The sequence below is a fragment of the Gilbertella persicaria genome, assembly GCF_025201335.1.
Source record: "Gilbertella persicaria strain CBS 190.32 chromosome Unknown B0P05scaffold_2, whole genome shotgun sequence".
Lineage (NCBI taxonomy): Eukaryota > Fungi > Mucoromycota > Mucoromycetes > Mucorales > Choanephoraceae > Gilbertella > Gilbertella persicaria.
Window position 1 is genome coordinate 649,202 of NW_026251963.1, and position 23,187 is coordinate 672,388.

Genomic DNA, 23,187 nt, shown 5'->3' on the forward strand with positions numbered 1-23,187 from the left:
CTATTTCAAAAAAGATACATGAGACTATGATACTCACCTCATATTAGGACCATTGATAAAATGGATACTCGACCTTCTTTCATCACATTCAATCATCGCAAAGTAGAATCTACACAAGCACAACAAAGCCGAAAGATTTAGAGAAATAAAGCATTATTTATTATATATTAGGTGTAGTTGGTCCTAAAGAGCCACTGATATCTTCAGTGGTCTGAAGCATAAACAAATGACTTGAATTTGAGGGAGAAATAGGTTCACCATCTTCATTGAAGAAATCATCTAAATCCTTCAATGCGTTCATCAAATCATCGCCGTATTGACCTGCATGTGGTGTTGCTGTCAAATGGAGAGGAATATCACTCAACATAGGTCGATCTTGTCGTCGACTAAGGTCTGGACTCTTGCCTTGCGCTTCACCTGTAAGCATCGAAAAGTCTTCTACCGAGAATTGAATGTTGTGTTCAATAGGCGCTTCGTTTGTAATTGAAGAGCATTCGAACACAACAGCATGGATATTATGGCGTGTGGTATTGGCTGCTGATACAAAATTGGTGGATCCCCAAATGAGCTCATTATCGTCTGACATAGTACCGCCTTCTTGAGAAGAGACAGTTTCAATACCACTGTTCAAAATAGCCAGCGCTCGATCTGAGTATTCTGTAGGTACAAGTTGCAATAAAGGTTCCAAGGCAACAATATCAATAGAGACAGAAGGCACTCGGACCATTTTGCCTGTCACATAAGGAATCAGGTTTTCAATCAAAAGCAATGTCTTTTCACGATAAGACAATATTTTGTTCTTAACCATCATGAGTGAAAACATAAAGGCTTCTCGAACATATTTCTCTAGAAAAACATCACGCATACTACCGAGAATCTGTTTAAGAAAGTCTTCTTGAAACTTTGATTTCTGGATAGGGTAGGTCGTCATGATACGTTGAATGCCAGACAGGCCATAGTCTTCAAACAGTTTGGCAAGTGTGTTGGCAAGTTCGACTGCTTCAGGATCCACCATACCATGCTCGTCGTCAAGACCATGTAATAAACGAGGAACACTGCCGAGCAAAAGATACATCAGTCGAGTTTCAGTAGGATCAATCAAGGGTAAATTATCTTGTAAAGAAATAGACTGAAGAATCCTGAACGTGTCTGCCTCTGCTGAAGAGAATTGAAGACCCTTTAAAAGTAAAGGCTGCAAGCCATCAAATTCACTTGACCAATTCTTGGGAAAACTGTCTGCCAAGTTCGCTTGAAATCCATACTTCTCCAACACAACATCCAATAATAGCAGTGCTTCACAATGTTCTGATTCATAAGGACTATAGAGACATGCCACAGCTGCCCAAAAGAGCTGAGGAAACTGTTCTATCTGTGTCTTGTCCATGGCTTTGGCTACTTCTGTTAAGGTCAAGATGATCTCAAGTGCAAACCCACGGATTTCTTCTGATTTGTCAGCAATGGTGTTGGATAGGCGAGCCAACATGTCTGCCAGCATGTGTTGATTAAACGCAGGCATCAAGGCACGAAAACATTGAAAAGAACGACAGGCAATATGACGCACAGAACAACAGGTAGCCCATTTGAGCGCTGTCTCTCCCCAGCGTTGACGTAAATCAGGATCTTCATATGAAAAGACCTGGACGACGCTTTGTAATAAACTCTTGAGTTCATCTGCACTAGCAATACGTCGGTGCGTAGGTGTGATGTTCTCATAAGCCCATAAACGCTTGCCTTCTTTGTCCACAAGCCATCGAATGATATCAGATGCTTTTTGAGAAGCTTCAGAATCCATTGACTGTCTTACCACAATCGAATGAATCAAGTTGATCAAAAAGCATCGAGACTGATCACATACAATACTCGTCAAATGGTCCAATTGAACAAAGATACAATGCAACAAGAGCGGTAGGTGAGGCGCTAAATCTGCACCTGCTTCAATTGCCAAATCAACTAAGAATACCATGGCCAACTGGCCTCTTGAAAACACAGGTTTCTTGGGATAGTCAGGCAAGACTTTTTCGGTATCGGCTACAAACAAGAGAGGAAATGCATGCGCATGTCTGCTGCTGATATCTTTGAGCTGTGGCACCATAGATCGAGGTGTGATTTCAGCAATGACTTCTTCTGTCACTGTTGAAAAAGCATGCGTGCGTCCCAGACAGACAAAGACACGTTTGGCATGAATCAGAAACCAAGGATTGCGCAATTCTTGGCCCATATCCAGCAAGAACATGATGATGGCACGTACATTTCGACCATAATCTACTAATTGGCTCCATAAAGCTGCTGTTTCTTTCACACAGACATCACCAAACTTGACCGTGATATAGTACAGATTGGACAAGACCATATAGGCAGAAGCACTCAGTTCTGTATCTTGAGGACCCACCATTAAGTCCACTTTACGATGCCATGGCAGCATGTAAGTCAATACTTCACGTTGAGCGTTTGTGCTGATATGTTCAAACCGTTGTGTGACTTCTGAAAGCATAGGGTACGTCTGTTCAGGATGATCCAATGCAAGACGTGCAGAAAGCAGTGTTTGTGTATGTTTGTAAATAGCAGGCAAACTACTGGTGATACCAATTTCGTATTCTTTCGCACAGGAATCCACAAACACACGCTCTTCAACCACACGCAGCAACTGAATGGCTGTCTTTCGTATGGACTTTTTGGCATCACCTGTCTTGAACAAAGCCAGGCTCATGATTTGATGAATATGACATGGATAGTCTTCCATCTGAGTCACAATGCTGGCAAGTGCTTGGAAATAACCCTGTGTGAATTCAAGTTTAGGATTACCTGCATAACATTGTTCAATGATATCATCTAACAGTACACTTTGGTCCTGGTTGTATATCATCACTGCTTCCAGTGCACGCCTATTGTTTCATGTCAATGTTGTCTTTGGTCAGACACACTTTACCTGGCTATAGCATGATATTTAGGATCACGACTTTCAAAAATAGCATCAATCCACTTGAGCACATTTAGAGTATCAAACTGAATAATGGCCTGTCTAGCCTTTTTTTGTCCTAAATACGCATACAAGGGACCACGCTAACCATATAGAATGAGCTTCATCATATCCAACGAATCAACTTACACATAAAGTGGCCATAGCACTCAATGAAGCAGACTCTAATGCTTTCCTCTCTTCTTCCATCACTTGGGTCATGGCTGCTCTTTCTTTAGGATCTTTACATAATTCTAATACATCTCGTATCATGGTAGCTTCTCGTTGTTGTGCTATCTTGGCTGCCACACCATAGCCACACCATTCTTCAAACATTTTATACAGACTCAACCGTGTCTCAAAGGACATTAGTGCCGTTGTATCTTGATCCAACTTGAGAATGTTTTCATACAACTTGTCTACTAATCCACACAGATAGATACGCAATCGTTGATATTCCCATTCCAACTGTACTTCAGAGTCCACCAGAAACGACTTGGTTTCTTTGATATAGCTCATGATGATATTCATGATGTCCTTGTTCTTCACACAAGCTGTGTCTGCTAAACAATGGGCTGTCAAGTCAAGTACATGTATGATAGAGATACGTAACCGGTCGTTCTTTTTACTGCGCTTGTTTTGATATGGCTTTTGATTGTTGCGTTGTTTACCATCGTCCAACACAATCTTGACATAGCCTTCCAGTTCAAGCATCAAGGCTGGATACACACTAGCATTGATACTTCCAAGACCTTCAATCGCATTCTCTCGAATCTGTTTCTGTTCACAAGTCAAATAAGGTGAAATCAAGCGAAACAGGTCGCGTGTGTTACTGATACGCTCTAGACCAACAGAACCCTTTCGACCCACATGAGACCAGATAGGCAGCGTGATAGACGGACTCGAGCTCTCTACAGGGACAGCTGTCGCACAGGCAAAGATGAGATAGATACGCCATTGTTCAATCGTTTCTGGACTGGCTGCTTTATGGTTCGCATTGTTGCTCTTGGCCATACTGAGCGTGCCTGTTGTACTGGCCTTGATGGTCTCTGTCCAGACAGCAATGAACGGCTGGATCTGTAATAAGCGATGACAGATATTTTGTCGACATTCAGCTGTACTGGCTGGAAAATGCTCAAAACAGAGTTTAAAGACATGAGGCAGACATGCGTTCCAGATCGCAATATCAGCAGCATGATCACTTTCGGCTAGCTGGATCAAGATGGTGTCCATGGCACGTCGTTGGTGTTGAGCAATACGTGTGCGCATCTCTGCCGTGGCGTTCAAAAGGTCGGATGATATCAAGTCTTTGCCGCTCTTTTCAAGCATGTCAATCATACGTTTCCATTCAGTAGGTTGGGGCGCTTGAGCGATAGGAATACGGTCGGCAAGTTTGGAGGCCATACGAAAGATCTGAACAGCGAATCGGCGTATATTGGGTGATTGATGACAGAGATACAAGAGGCCATTGGCTTCTGTTTCTTTAATCAAGTCCCATAATTTACTAATATTGAGTTCAACGGACCCTCTTGCATCGGCATTGACAGGTCTTTCAAGGCCTGAGGTAGCCTCTAACTGATCTACCCAGATCGACAACAAGTCCACATAGAGCTGAAGAATGCCTCCATGCGCATGCGTTGTGTTTAAAGGACCATAGGCCAACGACTGAACGACATCTGAAAACTTGTCTTCAATCTTACAGATAAACTGAGAGAACCCAACTACCACCGTCTGACCATCGATCTGCGCTGCAATGCGCAACAAGGCCTGTGAAGCAGACTGGATCACATCAGGGTCTGTATGCACTGTGTATCTTGACAACATATCTATAATCGTACGCAACTGAATACCTGCAGGCATCATACGAGGCATACCGTCAAGAATCGTCTTGATCACATCAAAATAAGCTTGTTTATCTTTGGTATAAGAGACGGAAAAAGAAGTATATGCATGATGGATCTGAGGTCCATTATCGGAAGACCCTACACTGTTGGTAAAGATAGGGACTGAGTAATTGGCTGTACTGGTAGGCGTGTTTGTACTGTTTAGTTGAGATGTACGGATCATGATATTCTTTTCATCCAACACTAATAATCGACCAAATGTCTGGTCTAAACTAGTGAGTGTTTTGGATATGATTTCTTCTACTTTGTCTGTCATGTCTGACTTCACAGCACGAATAGGGCCTGAAAATACATCGGCTGTAGAAGAAGGAAGGTCGCATGCAGCCATATCAATTTGAGCAGGAAAAGGTGGTTTGACCGTATTTTGTTCAAGGTCAGATAACATCATTTGAAAAGCAGATAGACCGATAATCATGCGTTCTGGGTTTATCAGATCCCAACTATGGGACGAATGACTGGAAGAAGAGGCTTCTGTGTTGAGTAGATAGAACAAGACTTTTTTAGTGCCTGTGTCTACATCTCGCATCAATGCAAAATAGGTAATCAGTATAAAATGATCCAAAGGTGTATCCGAGGGATACACTGTGCGTCTAAAAGGTGGAAAGATAGTCTTGATGACTGTGTCTAGTTTCTTGAATGTGTTGGGTGTACTTTCAATGCATCGAAATAAGTATGTCCATGTCAAACGAGACACACATCCTAATGCCATTGAACGGGTATATTTATCCTGAGATAATATAAGTTAAATAGAAGACACACACACATACACACACAATGGACTTGCCTTATTGAATTTCTGAAAGCAACTTTCGAGTATAGACATCCAATTGGTCAAAAAGAACTCTTTTCGACTGACACATAATAAGGTTGTGACAAGAGGATAGCCTGCCAAGACATGCCTTGGCTTGAGTGTCATTTTTAATGCGCGGGGGTACATAAGATCCACTGCTTTTGCCCAAGAAGGGAAATTGACTTCTGCTACAGCGACTTCAGCAATAGGCAACAATAGTTGAGTGAATAGTCTAGCATAAGTATGTTTGACTTTAGCACCATGCGCATTCTTAAAGAAACTGGCACAACTCGACAAAAAATCTGCTGTTTCCTCTAATGCGTCTACAGGGTAAATCTTGATCTTTAGATATCGCATGCCTTTGATGAGCATTTCCATATGTCCTTGTCGTTCTTTCATGATTGTCTGGCTGTTGTATTTCTCTAGTTCGGCAATAAATCGATCACTGACAGAAGCAAATCGAATGTTGGATAATTCGCCAATCAATTCTGCAAATAAGTCCATACTGGCCGTTCTATTTTTTGATCTCTTGATAGCATCACTAATAAAATGAGTGAATTGCGCATATTAGGGATAGAATGGCTTACGGATCTGCTTTTTTGAGTTGATTGAAGACGATTTCTTCAAGGTTTTCACCGAGATCATCGGGTAATGAGCCAGGTGTAAGTCGTTTGATGATTTCGATAAGTGTTCTACATAATATAAATACAGAAGCAAGCTATGTTGATATGTCAATAAGGCGAAACATAGACACTATTATTATACCGATTGTCTTTCTTTCAGTACAGATTGGATTTCTCTACTTCGAGACAAAGGAGCAGAATCACTATTGCTTGCCATGAGTATGGATATAAGTATCAAATAACAGTTTACCTCACTCGTTTAATAATCATTGGATCCAAGGGTTCTACTTTAAGCTTTCTCCAACGCATAACAGCATCAATCACAGCACTTTGTTGTGTAACTGCTAGAGAAGAGAGAGAACAAATGAGCTTATCAAAGTTCTCGTCACTACCACGTCCTAATAGTTTCTTAAGGTCGACATCGGCATCCTACATTGAGTTTTTTTTTTTTTAATAGGGTGATGATAGACAGAGCACATTACCACACCCATATTTAAGATGAGTGCCATTTTATTATCGGCTACATGTTCAAATTGACTAAATATGACCTTGAGTGCATAGTCTGCACTAGAGAGTGATAGCGGTGTACTATGAACGGATGCTTCTTGAGGGGTATCATAATGTGATGTCATGGTAACCGTTTCGTTGCTAGTATAAGAAAAAAAAAAGAAGAGAAAAAAAAAAAGAAATTCTCTTTCTTTCTCTTATATATATGAATGGAGAGCACAACTGAATTAACACCTCATCTCGTTGAATTCTTGACAGACATCACTTGTTCAAAAAAGAGTACACTTTCATTTATAGGTGGTTTTATTCTTGGACAGTTGAGTGTGGTTGTGATTGTGATTCTTGTTTTACGGTACTTATTTACAGAAGATGTGAAGCGCGTTAAAAAGGTAATCCATCAAGCATGCTTTTGTTACTCATATTTCTACAGAGATACATTCCTTCTCGATTATCCAGCACACCTCCTTCTCGACTCAATACACCTATGCCATTACCCAAAGATCATATCACATCCAAAACTTACTATGATTTATTCCATCATCCCCCCGAAAGCACAGACTGGCTCAATGTCTTATTAGCCCAGGCTATTTTACAGTATAGAGAGGATGCCAAACTCAATGACCGACTTGTGTTGGCTGTGGATGAGATATTGAATGGAGGCGTCAAGCCTAATTTCTTGGGTGACATCCATGTCACTGAATTGAATCTGGGTGAAGAGTTTCCCATCTTCAGTAATGCAAGGATCCGAAGATCCGATGAAGCAGATTCCATGGTAGGGTCTAGTTCGATTCAATTGATTGGCTTACAGTTCCTATAGAGAGCAGAGATTGATTTCAAATATAATGACCAAGCGACATTGGGTATAGAGACACAATTGATCTTGAATTGGCCTGTTCAAGCATTTGCTGCTTTACCCATTTCGCTTGTCCTGTCTGTTGTTCGTTTTTCAGGCACAGTAAGTGACTCCACCTTGAGATATGTGACTCATATCCATAGCTCACAATTGAATTGATCAGTCCTCCAGCAACCACAACTCAACCTGAAATCCCATTAGAGAGATATATTGCCATTTCTTCTTATTCAGACTTTGTATTAGACCTTAAAGTACAATCCTTGATTGGATCCAAGACAAAATTAGAAGATATACCTAAATTACGAGACTTGATTCAAACCAAGCTCAGAAATGTGTATATAGATAAATTAGTGTATCCTACTTTTGTTAAGATCAAAGTGCCTAATATGTGGAAAGAAACACCAGAACATCCATTACAACCCACAGCAGCTGAAAAAATTGAAGAGTTTGTTGAAGAAGTCAAAAAAATATAAAAATAAAAAAAAAGTGTGTAACAGTCCCATTCCCTTTTTTTTTTTCTTCTTTAATCATGTATAGACCACCACCACCACCAGGAAACTATTCGCCTGTAAAGTAATGATATATGTCTATCTTGTTACTTACTTGTATTTGTTAGTATGGTACTCCACCTATGCCAGCTGCTACTCCTGCTGCTGCTCCTTGGGGTGCACCACCCATGGTAAGTCATAATGATAGAGTGATTCAACTGACATGTGCCTGATCAGTCTGTCTGGAAAGAACACACAACACCTGAAGGCAAAAAGTATTGGTATAATACTGCAACAAGAGCAAGTACATGGGAGAAACCAGACGAGTTATTAACCCCAGAAGAAAGAGTATTAAAGACATCCGCATGGAAAGAATATACCACACCTGAAGGCAAAAAATACTATAGCAATGTCAAAACAAAAGAAACTGTATGGGAGATTCCAGCAGAACTCAAACAACAGATTGAAAAAGCAAGAAAAGAAGCTTTAGAAAAGTAAGTGTTCATTAGGCTTTAGACTGTATACTCAAATGCTCTTCAGTCGTGTCGTAGAACAACCCACACCACTACCACCCGTACGTCCTATTGTACCTACTTTACCCCCTATGCCTATGACAAGTCAATTGATTGATCAAACAACTGTGCCTGAATTTACTTCTCGAGAACAAGCAGAAAAAGCATTTCATGGTCTATTAAAAGAAACAGTAAGTGACCATTGTATCTTTGACGCGTACACTCACCTGATAGGGTGTTAAATCGGATTGGAGTTGGGACCAAGCCATGCGAGCGATTATTACGAATCCACTGTACCGTGCCCTAAAGACAACAGCCGAACGAAAAGCAGCTTTTCATCGATGGGCAGAAGCAGAAGCCAAACGGGAACGAGAAGAGAAAGAACATCGCGAAACACGCCAGAGAAACAACTTTTTTAGTATGCTTCGTCATCAAAAAGACAACATCAAATCCTATACACGGTACCGTACATTGGCCAAGTTATGTGGTCATCTAAGCGCCTATCAAGCTGTGCCTGATCGACAACGAGAAATCTATTTTGATGAGTTTATTCAACAAGTACAAAGAGAAGAAAAGGACAGGTTACGTGATCTGAGAAAGGAGAGTATGGACAAGTTTAGTAAGCTGTTGAGATCGATCCCTGAAATCTCCTACAAGACATCATGGAAAGAAGCGCAGGCCTTGTATCTACAGAAACAGAAACAAGAGCATGTCAGTCTAGAAGGCATGGATATGCTTGATTTCTTGTCTGTGTTTGAAGAATACAATCGAACCTTATGGGAAGAACCCATGCAGGAATTGAACAACAAAATCTTTAAGCGTAGAAGAAAAGAGAGAAAGGCCCGCGAAGGATTCAGACAACTCTTGCAGGAATTAGTTGAGCGTCGTCAGATCAATGTGCGTACTTTATGGAAAGAGATTTACCCAGTGATCAAGGATGATCCTCGCTTTTTGTCTGCTGTTGGTTTGCCTGATTCAACGCCTTTAGACATGTTTTGGGATGTCATTGATGCTCTTGATGAAGAGCTCTATCAACAAAAGAAACTTGTCTACCATTCACTTAAGAAATCAGACTATGATGTGGGCCTTGAATCCTCTTTTGAAGACTATCTGAATGCATTAGATGAGCAAGTCAAGACCGAAGTCAGTCAAGACAATCTGAGGTTTGTGTTTGAACATCTACAGGCCAAAGCAGCACAGCGTATCAAGGATGAAAAAAGACGTCAAGAAAAGAAGCACAGAAAAAAATTGGACATATTTCGATATGCTCTTAAACATGCCATTCCCCCTATTCAACTAGAAGAGACTTGGGAACAAGTGAAGTCACGCGTTGAACATCTAGAGGAATACAAGGAACTTGAAGAAGAATACAGACAAGAAGTATTTGATAGATACATGAAACGACTCAAGGTAAACAAGAGAGAGAGAGAGAAAAAGAAAATGAAGCCACCAATTCATGTTTATGCAATAGGAAAAGAAAGAAGATGAAGAGGAAGAGGAAGAAGGCATGATTCGAGAAGATGAAGATGAAGATATGCATAACAAAAGACGTAGTCGTAGAAAAGAATATGAAAGTGAAGAAGAAGAAAGAAACAAGAAAAGACGAAAGGTAAATAAAGACAAGTGTCAAAAACTCTTTTCTAAAAATTTAAATAGCATTTGTCAAAGAGTTATTCAGACGCAGAAGAAGGAGAAGCATTAGATGATTATCAAAATGATCCAAGAAGATTAAAGTAAACCTTGAAACACTTTGTTTAATAAAACACATCAACTGGTTTCTTTCAGTATTTCCTTCTTATGTCTTGGGCTCAATTACCTTTAGAAATAGTGTTACAAATCATTGATATTTTGGATGTTGATCTTATTCAGTTTAGACTTGTCTGTCAGACTTGGTTTAGACACACCTATGGCTTCCTTTATAAACAATTCAGAGTCACATCGAATGTGATTGACTTTGTGAATGCTTTGGCTACATTGCCCTATCGTCCAGGCGAATTAGTAAAGAAAATCACTTTTTCAGATGAATTTGTTGAAGTCGATTTAGATGGTCAACTGGCTACGATTGTCAAGTCTATTTTTCATTATTGTCCTAATCTTGAACTCATTTATTACTCTACGCTTGCCCGTAGTTTGATTTGGCCTTGTATCATTGAAGAGGCAAATCACATCAAATGCTTAAGAAAAGTCAAATATTTAGGAGACCATATCTTTCCAGAACTCTGCAAGACAGAAGAAGAAACAGAATTGTTGTATGTCCATGTTATGTATGCACTCACAAACAGTATCAGCTCACTTTATCTGTTTAACGATGATCCTCGAAGTTTGTTTCCTGTCTATGAAGCATTCAAAAAGAGACTCAAGCATTTTAAAGCATTGGAAATGTTACACTTGCATGGTTGTTTCACACTTGAAGAGTTAAACACGACCATGGATGACTGTCAGATCATGACAACACTCGTTATTTACAGTGCAATTGATAGTAGTTGCCTCTATAGACCTATGTTGGCGGGTCATATCAAGCCACACACTCAACTGAAATACCTACAAGTTCATAGCTGTAGTTTACTGGAAGTCAATAGATTGTCCTATATTATTGAGAAATTTCAGAACTTGACTTGCAGTACCATAGATCGTATTAGCCTGTCATTTCAAGACATGAATTAAGATATGGAGGCATTTATTCGGTTTGGTATGAGAGTTCATGAATTCTCTGTCAGATGCTGGGATCTGAATAACTCAATACATACACTGTGTACGTGTCTGATTGTTCCGACTGCTTTATCTATCCATGTCAGTCTATGTATCTCCACCAAACTACACTCCAACTATTTAGATGTTTAAAAGAAGGGCAAAGAATTGATGATTCAAATGCGTTTAGAGGGATTTTCACTATGTATCCATGATGATGATATGTTGCGTCATTTATTTGAAAAGTTTTGAATGAATATGGATATCATTGATCGAATGAAAAATAAGGAGAAGTTGGATTATCTAAACAACTTGTATGAAACAATAAACAAACCATTTTGATGTGTTTTAAGTTGACAGTAATATGTCTTTGATAAATATAGCACATGAGACACAGTCTACAAATATAATCTAAATATACAGTGTGCGTTGTTCAAGATATTTCGGTAGCAGACTGCTATTGTATATCAAAGCAAAGTTTAACTGTATGTCAAGACTATATGGATAAGTCAATTAGTGTCTTTATGTCCTTGAATAGCATACATCAAATGAAGTATTTAACCATAGAATGCACTGAATAATGTGATAATTAATTCTTTAGAACTAAGGTATTCTTGCTTTATTTTGAACTATTCATATTATTTCAAGAAAAAAAAAGAAACTCCCGTAATAAAGGCAAACAGGCAGGCAAAAAGAAGGTTATCAAAGGGGCACTTTATTGAAGTCATTTGAACACACATTGCTCCGTAGTTCTTTAAAAGTTGCAGAAAGGCTTGAGACAAATTCACTCCCAACGAGACTTTTCTTACTTGCATCTTGTAAAAGCGACCAGACAAATGCACTTAGATATAGACTTTGCAGTTAATTCAAGACCAAAAGATGGAGACAAGAGAGCATGATAGTGTTGTTCGATAGAAGCAAGTAGAATTATCAATATTTTGCTAAGGAAAAACAAAAATACATGTAAGTAAAGAGGTTACGTTTTGTGTTTTTTTTTCAAATTCTTATCTTTTTAGTTAACTAGAGATATCAATGCAGGTGTTGCTTAAGATCAAAACTGCTTATGCTTGTTTGCGCCTATCTGAAGGCAACGAAACGCATATGCTATGCCGTTTCACCGCAACAGCAGTTAGGGTTTGTCGTGGCCAAGGCAAGCCCCCAATCTCCCAAGCAGTAAGCTATGAGGCTGAAACATTCAGAGACCTTGAAATGATGCCTTCGGTCAAAGATTGCTCTTTTCCACCTTTTTATCGCCGGTGCCCCACGTTGTTCTCGTTTTGATCGACTCCTAGCTGCCTATACTTGTTTGCGCCTATCTGAAGGCAACGAAACGCATATGCTATGCCGTTTCACCGCAACAGCAGTTAGGGTTTGTCGTGGCCAAGGCAAGCCCCCAATCTCCCAAGCAGTAGGCTATGAGGCTGAAACATTCAGAGACCTTGAAATAATGCCTTCGGTCAAAGATTGCTCTTTTCCACCTTTTTATCGCCGGTGCCCCACGTTCTTACTAGGAATATCTTTAAGCACAATTAAGAAAAAAAAGAAAAAAAGAAAAAAAGAAAAAAAGAAAAAAGACACTGACTCAGTTTTATTGTCATTCTGTTCTGTGCTGAGTTCAATTTACTCAAAACCTGTTTCTGCGTGTGTCTTGTGTTTTGTGTTTTATGTATTAGCTCTTGTGATCATCCTCATGTAACAAACAACAGCCTCTTACTTTTACCTTTTACAAATTTTATCTCTTTTATCAATTATCACTATAACTATCTTACAATACCAACATCTTGGTTAGTATCTCTTACTCAATTCTAGAATTATCTTTCTTAGTTGGTAAATAAAATTTGATTAAAACTCGTTGGGAGTGAATTTGTCTCAAGCCTTTCTGCAACTTTTAAAGAACTACGGAGCAATGTGTGTTCAAATGACTTCAATAAAGTGCCCCTTTGATAACCTTCTTTTTGCCTGCCTGTTTGCCTTTATTACGGGAGTTTCTTTTTTTTTCTTGAAATAATATGAATAGTTCAAAATAAAGCAAGAATACCTTAGTTCTAAAGAATTAATTATCACATTATTCAGTGCATTCTATGGTTAAATACTTCATTTGATGTATGCTATTCAAGGACATAAAGACACTAATTGACTTATCCATATAGTCTTGATATACAGTTAAACTTTGCTTTGATTGATATACAATAGCAGTCTGCTACCGAAATATCTTGAACAACGCACACTGTATATTTAGATTATATTTGTAGACTGTGTCTCATGTGCTATATTTATCAAAGACATATTACTGTCAACTTAAAACACATCAAAATGGTTTGTTTATTGTTTCATACAAGTTGTTTAGATAATCCAACTTCTCCTTATTTTTCATTCGACCAATGATATCCATATTCATTCAAAGCTGCTTCTATCCGTGTCAGTCTATGTATCTCCACCAAACTACACTCCAACTATTTAGATGTTTAAAAGAAGGGCAAAGAATTGATGATTCAAATGCGTTTAGAGGGATTTTCACTATGTATCCATGATGATGATATGTTGCGTCATTTATTTGATATCATTGGTCGAATAAAAAATAAGGAGAAATTGGATTATCTAGACAACTTATATGAAACAATAAACAAACCATTTTGATGTGTTTTAAGTTGACAGTAATGAATAGCCAGACCATTTCGCTCGATTACACTTCAAGGCTTTTGTTCTGACCTGAAAAAAAACTTTTCTTTTCTTTATGTTATGCCCAAAGAAGTTTATCGGCCAAACATTCAAAGTTTCTTCTTCTATAAGAAACAAAGCATTTTTCGAGACACACTCGGCTGATAAGTGGACCTTTGAAGATTTTTTGACTTGGAAAGACTTCTCTTCGTTAAAAAAAATTAATGCAAGATTGGCTGAATACAAGGACAGCTTAGAATCACTGCGAAAAAAACAACCAATGGATGCTAGCTTAAAATCATACGTTCAAGCCCTGATGAACAAGAAAGTATGTATCTGTGTGTACGTGTTTTTTGTTGTTAAAAAGTCTTTTATTTTGTTTGATTTAGTACCAAAATGAAGATTTGGGGGCCTTAGTAAATCGACAGAAACCAACAATTAGCATCTCGAACTCTACTATCATCAGTTCAAACATCTGCACTGGAGACATATCACTCAATGACAAGAAGGTAATCATATTATAACTTGGAAATATATCCTACTCTAATCTATACTGTTTAGGGAAAAAGAAAAGCTGTACATGATGCAGGTAAATGCCATAATGCCAAGTTCTTTTAATCTTTCTTTTTCTTTAAAGTAGATGATTTGTACAACCTGGATAATGAAATACAAGAAACATATATTGTAGATGATGTCGATATACTAAATCAATGGAAAAACTACAAGATTGATTCATTTAAGCATATCCATAATGACAAGATTCAATTTGAAAGTGATATTCAAAAAATATTGTAATTAGTAGATTTACTCTTCTTTTATACATATATATATATACTGATCAGAGGTTTATTATAATAGATCGCAAGCTCACATCTTACTATTGAAAGAAAACCAATACTCTCCTGACTTGGTGAGATTCATAAGCAAAGAGGCTCTTGGTCGAATCCAACAAGAACTTGCACAAAAAATCAATATGAGTCCTGGCAGCTTGCCTATCGAGGTTGAGCTTGAAATGCGAGCTGTGCTAAAGGTTTGGAAAAAGATTAGACAATCAAATTCACATTCATGAAATGTATATTAGGAGGCATCAAACAAGACAATTAGCCCAAGAAAAGCAGGCTACATGATCATGTCTAGTTGTTCAGATCAAATGGATACAGGTGTTGATGATGCGATATGTGTTTTCCGCAACTTGTAAGCCTCATTAAAACAAAGACCTATCAAAGATTAATCTACAGAAACATAGAATTGAGAGACTTCCTCATCAGAAATTAAGCTGTGTGACAAAAGAAAGCCAATTATCTTCTACATACTCTGACGCTATTCTGCGACCATTCTTAGACGATCCATCAAATGATGCTCTTTTAATTTGGTATTGAAATTACTTTGATAACCCAAATTAATACCTTACTGAGTACTCGTTTTCTTTTAAATTAGGTCAAACAATATACTGCAAAAAGGACATTCAGAAAGGCCAGACTTTGTTCGAAGGAACCTTATCAACACCGTATATAAAGACCTTTCGTGTATTGGCGAAGTAAAAGGAGAAGATAAGATGGACGACAAATTTATGGCAGCAATAGATCTTATCCGATTGGCAATGATGAGCAAAGAGGCTATTGACAAGTATAATAATAAAGGCATCATGAATGTACAGATAGTTGGTAAGCCACTAAAAGAAAAATTCAAGAATTGTGCAAACTAATTCAGCATGAAAAAGGATTCCAAATGACTTTTTATGTTACGTCTCTATTTAAAGAAGGTATGTACGTTATGTCCGAGATTTGCTCAATCAGAATGCCTAGCTCGTTAAAAGACATGAGATCTTTTATCATAACAGTTGAAGATCTTGTGCCCATGAGAAGCCTATTGAAAGAATGTCAAAAGAAAGAAGAAGAAGAGTCTGTTTGTCGAAAGAAGAAAGAAGGTTTAACGTACGAAACACTGAAGCATTTGATAAAGAGAGCTGACAAAGACAGAAAAAGACTCTGTCCATATACCTTTAATAAATAATTTTTTTTTGTATAGCACATGAGACACAGTCTACAAATATAATCTAAATATACAGTGTGCGTTGTTCAAGATATTTCGGTAGCAGACTGCTATTGTATATCAATCAAAGCAAAGTTTAACTGTATATCAAGACTATATGGATAAGTCAATTAGTTTTTTTTTTTTTTTTTTTTTTTTTTTTTTTTTTTTTTGTAGTTACAATATTATTGATTAGTCACACATTGCAGAGAGGTAGGAAGTAGAAAAACAAGAGTAAAGAAAGACAAAGTAAAGATCATACAATGATCAGGGCTATTTTAGCAAGGAGTGATCTTTTGTAGCTAAGGCTACCTGGTAAATTGTATCTGAAATGATACAAGAATGTTCAAAAGCAACCTGGTTGAGAATCAGGTTCCAATAGGATTCCCAGATATTCCATTGAGCTATTGCAACGATGAATACAAGCTTGGAGAGGTTTTTAATGGCAGAGGAAAAGGCTTGAAGAGTGAGGATCTTGTGGAGGGAGGAAGGAGTAAAGTATACCAAAGGGTAGTAGCAGTTTAGTATTTCCAACCAAACACTCCACTTGGTAGAGCAGTGGGCTATGAAATGATCATGCGATTCCGGTTGTGATTTGCACAGCCGACAGACAGGAGTAGAGACAGTACCAATCTTGAAAAGTTCGGCCGCAGTGGGCAGTTTCTTGTGAAGCACACGATACCACAGTGTTCTAGCCTGAGGGAGCATTGGAGTCCTCCAAAACAGAGAGAGCGAGGCTCGAGAAGCCTTTATTTGGGATCTAGCTTTGTCGTCATAAGGATGCAGGCAGAAATCCCTAGGAGAGAAAAAGCGCCACAATCTTGTGTCAGTTAATTGCTTAGCCAAAGCATCATAGACAGAGACAGTAGATGGTGTCACACCTTGTGTAATATATTACCACAGGAAAGGTTGAAGTTTTACTGTTTGTCTGCGAAGAACGTCTACAAAGAGCTGATGGCACAATTCTGGCAATGTCCCATATTCATGGCGAACCTTCAGGCGTAACCGGTTACTCTGTTTGTCAAAAAAGAAGAAAAGAGATACTGGTGCTTTTGAATATCGATGAAGCAGTGGTTCTGAGGTGCCTCTTGAAACATGTTAATCAGCGGAAAGTAAAGCAAGTTGGCTAGAGGAACACTATCAAGTTTGAAATCGATACCAAAGTGATCAAAGGCAGCATAAATACCATTGACAACTAAAGTGGGATGACAAAGGTCATGAAGGCGAAGAGTTATAAAGAAAAAGGGTAGCAATGTATTGTCAGCATCCGGAGACATGATGCCAAAGTGTTCTGTCATAAGAACTCGGAGCTGAGTAGTTAGATTAGACGAATTAAACAGAGTAAAGACCCATCTCATCTGCAGCACCAAGTATTGTGTGATAGGGTTGAGAGCTCCTACGCCACCTTGATTCTTAGGGAGACATAACTGGTCAAAAGAAACATAAGGAAACTTCTTTTGCCACACGTAAGCATAGATAATCGAACGAAGTTCATTCAGAAATCGCTTAGTAGGCGCAAACAACCGCAAGCAGTACCAAATTTTGGATAAAATCAAAGTGTTGGCAACGGTAGCTCTTCCTTGAAGCGAGAGGTGACGCTGAGAATAACCATGAACCCGTGTACGTACTTTTTCCAATAGGATATCCTGGACACGATTCTGTTGAGAATTTGTGTATGGCATATAAAAGCCAAGGCATCGAAAAGCAGAAGGGGAATGATGGTGGTAGTATGTTTCGATATCATGACTCAAAAGCAATGATTCCCAAGATTCTGACTTGACCCCACTCAGTGAGAAAGTTTCCGCCTTGTGCTTGTTAAACCTTGCATTTGATATAGTACTATACTTAGTCAAGTGATGTTGGAGGCGCATAAAATCAGCGGCATCCTTGACAAACACACAGATATCATCAGCATATGCGATGTACTTGATCTGTTGAAACGTAGTGCTCATTGTCGGGACATATCCTTGGTATGTGGGGTCTTGCTGGATTGAAAGAATCAGCGGCTCCAAAGCGATGTTGAACAATAAAGGGGACAAAGGATCGCCCTGCCTCAACCCACGTTGCTGATGCACTGGTTCCGTAAAGGATCCGTTGACATTGATTGCTATTGAGTTATCAAAGAAAAAATTATAAATACTCTGTATAAATAAGGTAGGGAAGCCTAGGGACACAAGAGCTTGTTGAAGATATGTTGGTAATACTCGATTATAGGCTTTCTCCTGGTCGAGAAGCAAACCTACACCTTGATGATGTTCATATCTTGCTTGTTGTAGAACCAAGTGGACGTAAATCCCATTTTCGCCAATAAAACGTCCTTGGATAAAGCCCTTTTGAAGCGGGTTGATAATTCGATTCATTATAGGAGCTAGACATTGGGTAATGAGCCTTGTAAAAATTTTACCATCACAGTTGATCAATGAAATTGGTCTCCAATTTTTTTAATTCGGACAAATCACCTTTCTTGGGTAGCAAGCGCACTCTGGTTTCCTTCCATGACTGAGGGAAAATTCCTTTTATCATGGCATCATTGTATACCTGGAGTATCAGGGGCTTCAAACAAGGAAAACCAAACAAGAGTTGAAGGCATATATACCCTAGTCCATCACTACCTGGGCTACTTTGTTTTGGGCTACGCTTTGTCATTCTGACAATATCCTCCCAATCAAATTCCATTTGGAGCAGATTTGCTTCATCCTGATTCATAGGTACTGCATCAATCGCATATAGGTCTTTATAAAACCGTTGTACAATATTCTGCATTGTCGATTTGGTGGTATGTACAATTATTGGTGTTTCGGAATTGTTATCCTTGAAGCCAGACATATATTGTTGGACTGTTCGACTCTGATGTATTTTTTCCAAGTACCCAGCATTGCACTCACCGTTCTCTTGCCAGCGAAGACCAGCCTTTAGAATAGCTATTTCAGCCAGCTCTTGTTGTAGTATCTGTAGCTCATTGTCAATAGGTGGAATTACCAAGCGCTGAACGTCTGAAGGAGGCTTTGTGTTTAGTAAACGATTGCGTTCCTTTTCTAAAGCACGAATTCTCTTAGTACGCCAATCAACATAATCCACTGAATATCCTCTAATGATTGACTTGGCTTTGTGTTTTACTTCATCCCATTTTTCTTGGGGCGATATATTCTCATCAAATCCTTGAACCAAATGTTGTATATTCCTCTCTAATGTATTTTGTAGCTTAGGGTGGGAAGCATACACTGGATTGGCACGCCATAGTCCATGACCAAACTGGGATTGGCCCAGGAGTAAGGATGTGTGTAATATGGAATGGTCTGACCATTTCGCTCCTAATCTGGTAATAGATGATTCTGATGCGCATTGGTACAAAATTTTACCCAAGTATATATAGTCTATGACAGTCATCACTAATTCACTTGGGACGGTGCGTTGAAAGGTGGGAACTTCGTGAAGGCCATTGATAGCCAAAGCATTTTGGAAATTTGCTTGCAAGAGGGCTAACCATTGCGTTGATGTTGAAGACGAATTATAGTGGCGGCTGAGGACTGAGTAATTAAAATCTCCTGAAATAATCAGTCTGTCAAAAGAGATAACTGATCGAAAATCATGGAGCATTTGTGTTAGATTGCTAAAGAATGTTCGACGTTTTGCAGCAAGGCCTGCCGGTGCATAGACGTTCAGAACAAAGAAAGGTTCATAGAAATGATGTGGATGTTCAACCATGCATAGTTGAAATCGATCGGAAGTAAAGGATGAGGAAGTGTCGATGATAGAGATGTTGTAATCGGTAGAGAAGGAGAGTATGCCCACATGACTGGTCCAATGGGACTGTGTAGGTTGAAAGAGGATGTTGAGGTTATCTATAGTTGAAGGAGTGGAAGCATGAGTTTCTTGAAAGCATAATATAGAGAAATTCTGCATTCGAAGGTATCGTATATATTCTTTTTGTATTTTTTTGGAGTTTATTTTCACTAAACTATTGGCGTTTAGTGAGGCATAGTGGCACAGGATATTTTTCTTATTCATTGATGCGGATCTATAAAGGGTGACTCTCTACCCTCTGATTGTCAGAGGCAGAAGATGGTGTTGTAGATTTCTTCGTGTCCAATTGTTGGTTCAAATTTGATCCATTACTTCTTTCTCCTTTCTTCATAACGAGGTGATCTTTTAATTGTTGGCTGACGCTGTACATCTTGGTATCCTTATAGAGGACTTCAATCTCCATCATGTCTATATCCTCGTCTCCACTTTCTATTTCAGATTCATCTTCTTCCATGCTCTCTTTCTCTGAAGGATTGTAATCACTATCGCTAGTATCGTTATCACTATCGCTAGTATCGTTATCACTATCGCTAGTATCATTATCATTATCTTTGTCGACATTGATCTCTGTCTGGCCAAAGTTGCTACTTTTGACTTCAATACTGCTTTGCCCTTCAGGCTTGGATGCTTCTTTTCTTGGTTGAGTGGCCTTTCCAAGAACTGATCTTTCTCTCTTTGAACGCTTGCTGGGTGTCATAGACTGTTTCCTAGGACATTCAAACGAGCGGTGTCCTAATTGATGGCACGCATAACATATAATTCTAGCTTTCGACTTCTCACATTCAAATTTTGTGTGTCCAGTTTGGTGGCAATACCTACACCAAGTGGGCATGTTGTTCCAGGTTGTGTGGAATATTTAGTTTTCGCTTTCGGACCAACGAATATTATGCTCCAAAGGCTGATACTTGAGGTTGTCTGTTGATTCTGAGGGACCAGAAGGAATACCAATGACGGCATATCCTGCGCCCATAAACCATCCGGTGGTGGTTTCTGTATTGATTCCTACATCAATTACCTTTCCAAATGGAGCTAAACTCTGTTGCACGCCCTCAAGAACTATCCTTTTGGGACGTAAAGGTAATTGGGACAATTTCACAGTAACAAATCGGAGTGTGGCATCTGCGGCCTTGCAAGGGAAAATTCGCAATTTTGACTTTTTAAAGACAACACCATGCTCCATAAGATCATTGTCATCATCATCTTTTTCGATATACAATTCCAAGTACTGAGTTGGACCATCTCTCAAGATGGAGCAAGCGTAGATCTTTGGGTGTTGAGCGCTGATTTCCTGTATACACTGGAGATCAGTGTATTCTTTCTTAACTGGAGTAATGTCGAGTAAGAAGCATCCTCATGGCTAGCTACTCGATAAATTCTCGACTGAAATTCCCGCAAAGGTGAGTCTGCATCTTTTTCAGCTTCAACGATGCCTTGGTGCATGAGTGATACTCGAGTTCTAGCTGTTACACTAGCATATGATCTTAGTTGTTGGGTGGCTTTTAGTTTTGGAGATTTTTCAATCCTCGCAACCGACTGAAAGTGTTGAGAGTTGGGAAGAGTCATGATGTTGGGAAAATGGACATAGAGCATACTGGATGGCAATGTACGGAGATTGAAAATGTAAGGCAACTCCAGCTCTTCCTCCAGCCGCATGAAAAATGGAGCTTTTGCTTTTGCTGAAAACTGCATAAAGACGAAGATATTTGGCTTTGGCGTACAAAAAAAAGTTGTAGAACTCTGCATTTTGAGTCTGTTGATATAAAGAAAGCAACAGCGTTGCTACTAAAATATTGAGCAAATAGGCAAAACTGTTTAAGAGGTTTTTTGCTCATATACCATTACTTTATAGCATAACTGTTAAGCAAACACATTAATCAAAAACTAGAGCCTTTGACGCACATTTTTAGTATTTAAGCTTGTGGATATCTCTATTCTTCGTTGTTTGGCATTAAAAAGAAGATTTTCTTTTAAATGTGTTTATTGATTGAGCCGCGTACACTAAGAGTAATAGTCAAAGTGAAGAGGCAGGTGTAATTAAAATGAAAGTTAATAAAATAAAACGAAATATACTAAACCAAAAAAAAAAGAAGATTAGAAGTTGTCAGTTTGATGATTTTCATGAACAGTGCCTTTTGGATTGAGAGATTTTTGGTCACTTTCTACAAGTCGATTTTTTGACCCATATCTACTCCAAAAGTACCCTATGTGTTAGTAAACATGGTTCATGGGTATTTTGAGCATTTATGCGTGTGTACATAGGCTTTATGCTACATTTATGTGTCTAAGAAAGAGACAAAGATTTGTATAAAGTGTTATCTTTTTACAATTGAAGCAGCTGTCTGTCTAGTGTATCTCACATAGATAGTTAATACACTATCAGATTGCTTATTTAAACGAAGATAGCTTATTGAAAAGACACTTGTCACCTTAGATTAAAGAGAATATGTGCTTGTCAAAAATATCAAAATGATAGAAATATACTTTAACTTTATGATGCATGATATACACTAAGCATGATGCAAGCTACCATATGTTTGCAGTTTCAATTCAGTTGCTCGCTTTTTCTATGACAAAGATACTTTTGGCTCAAAAGACACGATACCATTTGCATGCTCTAGCATACCAAAATGTGTACAAACAACTTTTAAGTACCAAGCTTTAAGAGCTAGAAACTACCCGAGAGTTGTTATGTTTCATGAAATGCCATCCAAAGTCTATTCTGTTAAAACACTCAGCCCAATATGCACAAGGTATAGCTCATACGTACCATGGCATTAACTACCCTCAAAGCAGACTCAATCAGCTTTAGATAAGTTGGTCTTAGTTTTAGAAAAGTATCATGGCAGATATCAAATAACAGACGCCAGCTACTAGTCAGATAAATCCAGAAAAGTGGATGGAGATAGTGAAGATGACCCTCTTAAATTGTTAGAAGATGAGATGGTAGAATCAAATATACCAATGAAGATGCTGTCAATCAGTCCTTATACACAACAGATACTAATGATAAGAGCTGATAAAGGGTCCATTGGCTTGTGAAATGTGATGCTGCATTTAATCTTATTATAAGTACATGTATTATTGATTACTTTGACGCTTGCGCCTCTATCATTTTTTTTTCGGTAATTTTAAAAGATGTCTGATCTTTGTAAAAGAAACATATTTGAGATGTGTTAAGCTCATTATTCATATAAACATAAGTGTGCATATTATGTTTCTATGGCTCTCGAAACCTTTTAAGTTGAACATGACCTTTGATATTTAAGTCGAAATCTTAAACTCTGTCTTCTATAAACATAAAAAGTATTCTTTGTTTGTCATATCTTTAGGCATATTCTCATTCTTAAGAACAAGTAGAATTAAAAGGGGATTT

General features: G+C 38.5%; 5 protein-coding genes across 5 annotated transcripts; 4 read left to right on the forward strand and 1 right to left on the reverse strand.

Annotated features, from left to right (window-relative positions):
- Positions 1-149: 149 nt before the first annotated feature.
- B0P05DRAFT_523192 (cell morphogenesis N-terminal-domain-containing protein) lies at positions 150-6,958 on the reverse strand. Its single transcript, XM_051576062.1, has 8 exons — positions 6,756-6,958; positions 6,524-6,702; positions 6,416-6,476; positions 6,238-6,368; positions 5,645-6,191; positions 3,107-5,587; positions 2,927-3,060; positions 150-2,882 (listed from the first exon to the last, which is right to left on the reverse strand). Exons 1-8 carry the CDS (start codon positions 6,903-6,905, stop codon positions 161-163), a joined length of 6,405 nt encoding a protein of 2,134 aa, XP_051439495.1. The 5' UTR covers positions 6,906-6,958; the 3' UTR covers positions 150-160.
- On the forward strand, positions 6,907-8,141 carry B0P05DRAFT_523200 (uncharacterized protein). Its single transcript, XM_051576063.1, has 3 exons — positions 6,907-7,552; positions 7,598-7,735; positions 7,777-8,141. The coding sequence occupies exons 1-3, from the start codon at positions 7,184-7,186 to the stop codon at positions 8,104-8,106; spliced, it is 837 nt and encodes a 278-aa protein (XP_051439496.1). The 5' UTR covers positions 6,907-7,183; the 3' UTR covers positions 8,107-8,141.
- B0P05DRAFT_523202 (uncharacterized protein) lies at positions 8,141-10,420 on the forward strand. The gene is made up of 6 exons (XM_051576064.1): positions 8,141-8,201; positions 8,250-8,312; positions 8,359-8,615; positions 8,662-8,824; positions 8,868-10,242; positions 10,290-10,420. Exons 1-5 carry the CDS (start codon positions 8,163-8,165, stop codon positions 10,119-10,121), a joined length of 1,776 nt encoding a protein of 591 aa, XP_051439497.1. The 5' UTR covers positions 8,141-8,162; the 3' UTR covers positions 10,122-10,242; positions 10,290-10,420.
- Positions 10,421-10,430: 10 nt separating this feature from the next.
- Positions 10,431-11,292, forward strand: B0P05DRAFT_583035 (uncharacterized protein; the record flags this gene model as incomplete). Its single annotated transcript, XM_051582216.1, has 2 exons — positions 10,431-11,204; positions 11,263-11,292. 2 exons carry the CDS (start codon positions 10,431-10,433, stop codon positions 11,290-11,292), a joined length of 804 nt encoding a protein of 267 aa, XP_051439498.1.
- A 2,489-nt stretch (positions 11,293-13,781) lies between these two features.
- B0P05DRAFT_523241 (uncharacterized protein) lies at positions 13,782-16,095 on the forward strand. Its single transcript, XM_051576065.1, has 9 exons — positions 13,782-14,307; positions 14,369-14,488; positions 14,541-14,568; positions 14,620-14,770; positions 14,838-15,009; positions 15,061-15,173; positions 15,226-15,351; positions 15,417-15,643; positions 15,700-16,095. The coding sequence occupies exons 1-9, from the start codon at positions 14,056-14,058 to the stop codon at positions 15,990-15,992; spliced, it is 1,482 nt and encodes a 493-aa protein (XP_051439499.1). The 5' UTR covers positions 13,782-14,055; the 3' UTR covers positions 15,993-16,095.
- Positions 16,096-23,187: the final 7,092 nt, after the last annotated feature.